Below are 8904 nucleotides of genomic sequence, written 5' to 3' on the forward strand. Positions count from 1 at the left end.
TTTTTTACCCATTATGCATCTAAAACAATACTCTTAAAAGTAAAAATTCCTAGAGTTATTATGCATCTAAAACAATACTCTTAAAAGTGAAAATTTCCCGAGTTGGTAAGATAACAACTACAACAGTATGAGCCTAATGCCTACATATGGTTGCATCTTGCATGTAGCAAGTTGCATTTTAAAGGATTGGATGAAGCATTATTAAAATGGAGTATAATTAATTATCAATTACAACATAAATCACAATTACATACATAAAATTTGTTTCCTCTTTGTGATTATTTATTCATTTTTCATGCATATACCAGATAAAAGTTCAACCAAAAAGAAAAAGAAAAAAAGTGTAAGGACAAGGGCAATTCCACAAGGGTTTATATAAATTTTCAATAATTATACTAGGAACACTATAACAATTACAAAACTTACACAGATAACTTATAAAATTTTTATTTACCTTCCTTTTCATTCTTTTCTTTTGTCCTTGATAATGACCAAACAATGAATAATATTTGATATTCTAAATAAATTATTAAATATTTTATCAAATATTTGCATGAGCATGAAACTCATGTGGCGTGAATCTCACAATCATTTAAATATTTTGTAGAATATTAATAATTCATAACTATCTTTTTTTTTTTTTTTTTTTGGTTGGAAAAGTGAGTGTATTAAAAAATATATAATATTTTAAAACTTTTTTAACACATGCTTAATAAAATTACTAGGGTAGTTCAGTCATTATGTTGGAGATCAACTTTTAGGAGAAAATAGCGCTAGGTTAGTTTTTTTGGGGATATAATTACGCTAGGTTAGTTGTGTTTGTGAGGAATTCAGCAATCTGTTTGGCTGCAGAGAAACTAATATCTAAAGGTGTTATTTAAAAAAGAAAAATAAAAAAATAAGTAAAATATGAATAAAATATATTTATATTTTATTTACTTTTACATATATTTTTTTCTTTCTCTTTCTAAATTTTTTCCTAAATTTTCCAATCAAACACAACGTAAATATATATTTTTTAATTTTTTATAAAAAGATGTATAAAAAAATAAAGAGCTGATATGATCTAAATAGGATAATATGCTATAATAATATGTGCTATTTTAACACATATTACAACACATTATCTTATTTAAGTCAGATCACCTCTTCAAGCTCAATTTATATTTCATAAAAAAAAAATTTTGAGTGTAAAAAATAAAAAATATACATCATCCCAAATAACCCTAAATTTAAAATATTAAAAATTGAGCAAAAACAATTATTAATTAAAAAAAACAATACTAAACTCTCCTAGTCAGAATACGGAGAGCCAGTGTGCCTCTCTCTCTCTCCTCTTCCTCCGCCTCTCTCTCTCTCTCTATGCTCTCTGCATTTGCATATGGCGACTCGCTCTTCATTTTAATGGCGTGAGCGTGAACAGTAACAGACCCAACAAACCCACCAATATCTCGAAATCCATCTCTTCTCTCTCTCTCTCTACTCTCACTCTTCTCAATCTTCGTCCCCAAAACCCCAAAACCAAATCAAATTCGCATGCCAAATACAACCGCAATTTCTTCACTACTCTACTGTACCTTGTGCGCTGATTTTAATCTCCAATTGATATTCATTCTTTAGCATCCCTAGTTTGATTTTCTGATTTGGGTTTTCTGATTTTGGATTGCGTTTTTCCATTTCTATCTATATTATCTCTGTATCTCTTATCTGTCTATATATTGGTGTTTTTGTGATGTTTAAAGCTAAAAAAGGTGAGGAAGAAGAGAGGGTTGTAGAGAACATGAGGGGTGATGGAGAGCTTGACATGTTGTTGAATGAGATCCTTCATATTACATCTCCTGATCACCATCTTCATCATCAAAATAATAATCACTTGGTTTCACCAATTAGTTCAAGTTCTTTTTCTGGTGGGTCTTCTTCTTCTGAGGATGGTTTTTCACCATCTATGGCTCAAATGGACCACAAGATGTTTCGATCACCGAGTACTCATTACTTGGATTCTCTTGTTGTGAAGAACTCCAATGAACATGTCTTAGATGAGCCTGCTTTCTGTGATAATCTTCGTAGATTGAATGTTGGTGAGGCACGTAAGGATTATTCCAAGGTTAGGCGATTCCCAATAGATCCATATGGGTTTGGGTTTGGGTTTGGGTTTGGTGGATGCAATTTAGATGGGCCTAGTCCTTGCAATTTTGAAAATTATAGAACATTTGATGGTTTTAACAGTGATATTCATGGCTATGGAGGTTTTCAGTCTTCAATTCCTGGAAATTCTGTGAGTTCTGATGATGATACGAAGGCAAAAATACTTGGATTGTGTCAGGGATACAATGCAGGTAATTTGATGGGTTCTCATCTTACTCACAATCACTCCAATGCTTTGTATTCTGAACACAATTGCTACAAAGGCAAGATAGATTATGTTATGGACCAAAGAAACCAGCAGCGAAGATTATCTTGTAATGGTGGACTTCAGTTACATAACCCATCTATGAATTTGCCTAATCTGAATGATGAATTGTCTTGCTCGCGGAAACTTGGGATGGGTTTTTATGGAGACAGGAGTCCCTTGAATCCAGTGAATTCCTCTCAATTGGTGTATCCTAATCTTGTTCCAATATGTAATAATAATTTAGTGTTAAAAGAGAAGACTAGAGCAATCCCAAATGGCAGTGTCCCTCCATCTCTTTTGTCAATAACAGATGCAGGGGATGTTGAAGCTTTTAGTTGTGAGGATAGCTTCATTATTCAAGGAAAGAGTTTGAAACATGTTGTTGACAAAGGGTGTAATCGTTCTAAAGGTCAGAAGAAGAAGTCCAGCAATGAAATTGCAATGCATAATCGGCGAGAGAAAAGACAAGAGCTACATGGTCAATCGCAATTGAAAGGAATTTGTAAGAATAGTCCGGGCCCAAGGAGTTATAGTCCATTGCTTTTGCAGCCAACATTTAGTTCACTAGCTCAGATACAGGGTTGTATGTACTTTATGGCCAAGGATCAGCATGGTTGTCGGTTTTTACAAAAGATATTTGATGAGGGAACCAGTCAAGATGTTCAAATAATATTTAATGAAATCATCAATCATGTCGTTGAACTCATGATGAATTCATTTGGAAATTACCTTATGCAGAAATTGTTAGAAGTCTGCAGTGAAGAACAGAGAATGCATATTGTGCTCATGGTGACTGAAGGACATGGAGACCTTATCAGAGTTTCTTTGAACGCACACGGGTAACTCTTTTACTTGTTGCTTCATTTTTTTTTCTCCCTTCTCTCTCAGCATACTTACGATGTTTCCGAGTGATTTTATTGTTTTTAAATTAAACTGGTGTGGTGGTATCAGCACTCGCGTGGTGCAGAAGTTGATTGAAACTCTCAAAACCAGACAGCAGGTTTTGTTAGTTGTGCAAGCTCTTGAACCAGGTTTTCTTGATCTTATTAAGGATTTGAATGGAAATCATGTCATACAACGTTGCTTACAATGCCTTAGGAAGGAAGATAATAAGGTAAAGATTTTCATCCCTTTTGATTAGTTGCACAAAAATGACAATCCAGCTCATGTTTAATCTAATGTCTTAATTTTTGCATATCAGTGTGTGCTGAACATGAATGGAGAATAGTGCTTGATTTAAGCATAAGAACCTTAGATATTGCATCATTAGCTTCTGTACGGAATGCTCAATCAAGTTGAGTAGATTAAGCTTTGTTCCATGTAGTTATAATTAGTAATGACAAAGCTTAGTTTTAGGACAAGTGCGCTTTTCCCCTTCTGTTCCAACACCAATTTAGGTTGAAACATTCTGTCCAATGTGATGCATTTTATGTTATATTTGTTTGATCGCCAGTCCAGTAGAGTGGGATGGGATGGGATGGAATGGGATACTTGATGAAATGAGTGTATTTCTGTACCTAGCTTGGAGACGAGCATATATAGTAAATAGCAAGCAAATAAATGAGGATAAAATGAACTTGCACCTGATTATGTAGCCTCAAACCAGTCTTGAGGACCGAAGCATAACACAATTGACACATTCTGTTGCATCCCTAGTCAAATGATCATTTTTCCTGGTGTTCTCTGCATTTCTCTGTTAAGGACTACTATCCCTTCTTCTTCTTCTTCTTTTTTCTTTTTCTTTTTTCCTCTTTTAGTCTTTTATCTGTTTATTTATTTCTTTTTTTATTATCTGTTTTTCTTCTTCTTTTTTCCCTCTTTCTTATGGTATACACTGTTGGAATATTACTTGAGAACATATATTCTTGTGAAAATCCATCAAAACAGAGTATTTCATTCAAAATAGCGTGCAGTAACAACACGGTTCCTTTCAAACATTCTAAACCTTTGTCCTACAATCTGTTTATAACCTGTGGAGAACCTTAGACAAGATATGGTTTCCACATTCCATTAAACCTATAATCTGATTGCATGCCTATGTGGTTTAATATGTAGTCTATAGTGTGATTACTTAGTTACTGTTTTTTTTTTTGTTTTGTTTTGTTTTGGCAGATCCATATTCATGTAAAAATGGATTCTGAATCTTCTTTGTCATTTCTGTTTTTTAATCTTTGCAGTTTATTTTTGACGCTGCTGCAAAGTTCTGTGTTAATATTGCAACTCATCAACATGGATGTTGTGTTTTGAACCGATGCATTGATAAGTCAGAGGGGAAATATCAAGAAAAGTTAGTTGCAGAAATTGCTGCTCATGCTCTTATCCTTGCTCAAGATGCTTTTGGGTAATTAGTTCAAGAGCTTAGCCCATTTCTTTGATTGAATAATTGTTATGCAATATGCATGCATGTGTGTGGGTGTAATCTGATACAAAAATCTTAACTATGTGTTTGGATAATGGATTTAGGAAGGGAAAGGGAAATGGAGAAAAAAATTAACTTATATTTCATTCACATTTCCCTCACCTTTTCCATTTCCCTTTCTAAATTCTTAACCAAATCCAAGATCCAAACATAGCCTAAAAGTGATAGGATAATCCGCATAGCAATATATTTAAGGTACAAGTATTTTTGCTGTCCTTTGATCCAATCAAGATGTACATCTTTACTGAGGTCAAGGAGATGAATATGTTAGTTGATTTTATAGTAAAATTTCACACCACCCTATCAAATCAATTTAATCAGCTCATCTCTGTTTAATCTGTTCTTAAATGGGAGTTTGCAGTTAAACAGTAAATTATAGGGTTTTTTACCTGACCCGATTTCAATTATCAAATGTGAGAATCCTTGAATCCTTCTTGGTTGTTAATTTCCAAAAAGGACAGAAGGCATCCAACAATCCAGCTGCAAACTAGATAAAGATGTCATTGCTATTTATTTTCAAGTATTACACACATTATTAGTGCACACTAAAGCATCCATTTTCATGGTTTAACGAATGAGCTACTTGTTTTCTTTCTTGTTGGGAATTATTGAGCTCATGGAATGCTATTGTTTTTTTGCTTGAAACCATTTGGTCATATTATGAATATAATAACAAGGTAATAATGGATAATCAAACAAAGGCCAGGTTAAAAAAAAGATAAAAAATGAAGAATTGCTGAAACAAATGCGAAGTACTGTTTAATGTTTTTATCTTACTTGAGGGAAATCATTGATGTGAGAGGTTCTTCTGGTGAGAGAACCATGCGAAGCTTGTTTATCCTATTAATTACTAGCTTTATAAAATGTTTGTTGTCATTTTTATCAGATTAACAGATCCTGACTAGTTCTCCCTTCTATTTGGCCAAGGCATGATTTATGTTGCATTGCTAAAAAAGTTTAAGCACGGCATTGGGATCTGACACCCTTGTGTAGTGGATGGGGATGGCAATTCGCCAATTCCGTCCATTAATTTTAAGGGTTTTGGTTGAGATTTTGACCCATGTAATTAATGGATTGGCTTGCTGTTGGCCGTTCCAACTGTTTTAAGTAGGCAGTCGTGTATTGACAATGGGTCATTTTACTATTTACATTGGAAAATAGAATAATTGTATCTCTAACATTATTCTCATCAACTATTTACTTTGCCATCAATAAATATGTTTATATAATTTAATTTGTGATGGAATAACAATATACTAGTTCAAATGTCTACACTCTTTATAATCTTAAAATCTTAATACTAAAAAAGCCTTAATCCCAGCAACTGCTCTTGGAAACATTAATCCTTCTGTAAGCTCTATTTAGGGTCCAAATCTTCCGTTAACAGTTAATTCATTCGCTAACATCTTCTGTTAACAGTTAATTCCTTCGCTAACATCTTTATTTAGCATTCATCATTGTCATCATCATCATCAAATCATCATAATTATCATCTTTTTAATTTCTTTAATTGGTGAAATGTCATGCCTTAATACTTTCGCATTTCATTAAGATAAACCAATTTTCCCTTGGGCAATTTCATACATGAAGTTTTTCGTTCTATGATCTCAATCAATGTGTTGTTATTTGGCCATCTTTTTGTGTATTCTTAGGCTTTTGCAGGTGTGCTTATTTTATAGAAATCAAGCTGCTCCTGTGCCTCAGTAGTGATTCTGCTCATAACATATGGGTTTGGAATCTTATAGTTGTGATTGCTTTCTTAATTGTGTACATTAATGGTTAACTCACATGTCACTAGATAATTTTTATTTATTGCATTATATGCATCCCCCTAAACCTCTACCAAAGTACCAATCTGGTCAATTAATGATTGCTGCGATTATTTATCCGGGGCTTCGAGCCACAGTATAATGCTGCATTTTGACTTCAATATTTCCTTTTTTGTATCCCAGAAATTATGTTGTCCAATATATTATAGAGTTTAAGACCCATTCAGCTGCTGCCAGCTTGATTTCTCAGTTTGAAGGCCACTACGTTTACCTGTCCATGCAAAAATTCAGCAGCCATGTGGTTGAAAAATGCTTAAAGTTCTTTGAAGAGAGCCGCCCAAGAATTATCCATGAATTGCTTTCAGTGCCTCACTTTGAACAGTTGCTGCAAGACCCTTTTGCCAATTATGTCATTCAGTCTGCACTTGAACATACTAAGGTATGGAACCAACCAACACACACCTCTAATGTCATTAACTTGCTTCCATATTATCGACGTCAAGGAAAATGTTTGAGACCCCTAAAAACGTTTCCCCAATTTTATACCTACAATGATGTGGCATGATAAGTGTCAACTTTTAATTTGTTACACACTTGAGGTTCAACTCTCTTGTCTCATTATTGTGGGTCTCTAGCATTTTCTCCAACATTAATTTGGCAGGAAAATCTGAAAGTTTGGTGACTGTTTGGCTGATTCTGGATTTTTCACATTGAAAATTGGCCAATTTTCTTAAAAATTCAGTTTCACAATCCAATTCTTTTCGTTTTATGTTTTTTGGAGAGCTTTTATTTGAATTTGGAAAAGGATATAAAATTCAGGCTCAAAGTTGGCCTTAGGCGCCCTTAGTTCAGGATTTCTAGATATGTCATACTTTTGGGTCAGGAGAGAGAAAAGAACCACCCTGTATCAGCATGCCTCTCCACCCGGTGGGACCGCATCTAATGTGTGAAGTTTTTCATGTTTTGTCTTAAACCAGGGTTCTCTCCATGCTTCATTGGTCGAAGCAGTTCGGCCTCACACCTTCCTTCGAACCAGTCCATATTGCAAGAAAATTTTCTCGCGCAACCTCTTGAAGAAGTGATTTTGATCTTCCTGTGGCGAGAAAGTGTTGTTGTTTTCCCAGAAGTACTGCCATGTTCACTAATAATAACTACCCTCATCTTTCTTAGGGCTGCCAGTTGTAGATTATCTAACAGTCAGAATTTTGTGCTGCTCTCTACCAAGAATGAGTGTAAAAAAAAAGAGCAAGTTTTGCTACCCATCTTGTTGAATTGTGGATATGAGTTGTAATATTTTGTTGTTTTGTTGATCTAATACTCTGAATGTACCAGATTGCAAAGGATCGCGATGAATTTTTGCTTCCACTTGTCTAAATGCAATGCAATGCACTGCCTGGATTTTTTTATGGACTATTTTACTTTTATTTGCTGAAGGTTTGAGATAAATACTACTGATGAGTTACTTGTGATTACTGTTTAGTATGCCATTTGGAATTGTATAAATGATAAGCGGCATGAAAACAATTTTTGATGATATGGAACCTCCTACATGGATACTTCCAACATTCTAGGAGCATGCAAATATGCAAGCAAGCTATTTTTGCCCGATAATATTAAGCTTTTCTATTCTGTACAGGCTGTAGCACTAGCTGCTTAAATTCTGTACAAAGCCCCCATCTTCTCTTGTGTATCCCATATTTGAGTATTTGACCTCAACACATGTCTAGTTTGGTACAATTTATATCTGTGAATGCTTTTATTATTTTTTATTCTATTTTTCGGTCTTTGTACTAAATATTTAGTACAACTTTTGTTTGCATTTTAGACACTAGGGTCATAAGTCTAAATTTAAAAATTTTAGGTCCCAAATTTTATTCTTTTTTATCTATATGAAGAATAATAATTTGAATTAGGAAAATATTTGGGAACCCCACAAAGGAGGGTTCTACGGCCCTCACTGATGTATTGACTATTGATGTGTTTGAATTTTTTATTTTATTTTAATATCTGATAGTGATATGAATGGCTCAGATCATTTTAACAGTTGTCAGAGATTGTATTTTATGAAGGCCTCTATCATTGCTGTTTGAATTATTTTTATGTTTGTCCACTTGTCTATTTGTGGTTGCCACTGGTCATTGGCAACTTTTTCAACATGAGCAAAATTTTGGCAATTTTCTTGTGCAGGCGGTGGCAGTGGGGGGACAGTTAATAATAGTTTGTAAAAATATATAAAGAAAGTAGAGATAGAAAGGTACAAAAGGATAAAAATGAAAATAGGTAAATAAAGTAAAACAATGATTTATACTTTTCACCATTATATA

The 8904-nt window shown here is 33.8% G+C and overlaps 1 protein-coding gene across 1 annotated transcript; it reads left to right on the forward strand.

Annotated features, from left to right (window-relative positions):
• The first annotated feature begins 1294 nt into the window (after positions 1–1294).
• Positions 1295–7986, forward strand: LOC114315496 (uncharacterized). The gene is made up of 5 exons (XM_028262111.2): positions 1295–3231; positions 3344–3506; positions 4570–4733; positions 6764–7019; positions 7558–7986. The coding sequence occupies exons 1-5, from the start codon at positions 1733–1735 to the stop codon at positions 7660–7662; spliced, it is 2187 nt and encodes a 728-aa protein (XP_028117912.2). The 5' UTR covers positions 1295–1732; the 3' UTR covers positions 7663–7986.
• The last annotated feature ends 918 nt before the right edge of the window (positions 7987–8904 follow it).

This window comes from Camellia sinensis, chromosome 3, assembly GCF_055761805.1.
Source record: "Camellia sinensis isolate YWXY chromosome 3, ASM5576180v1, whole genome shotgun sequence".
In the NCBI taxonomy this organism is placed as follows: domain Eukaryota; kingdom Viridiplantae; phylum Streptophyta; class Magnoliopsida; order Ericales; family Theaceae; genus Camellia; species Camellia sinensis.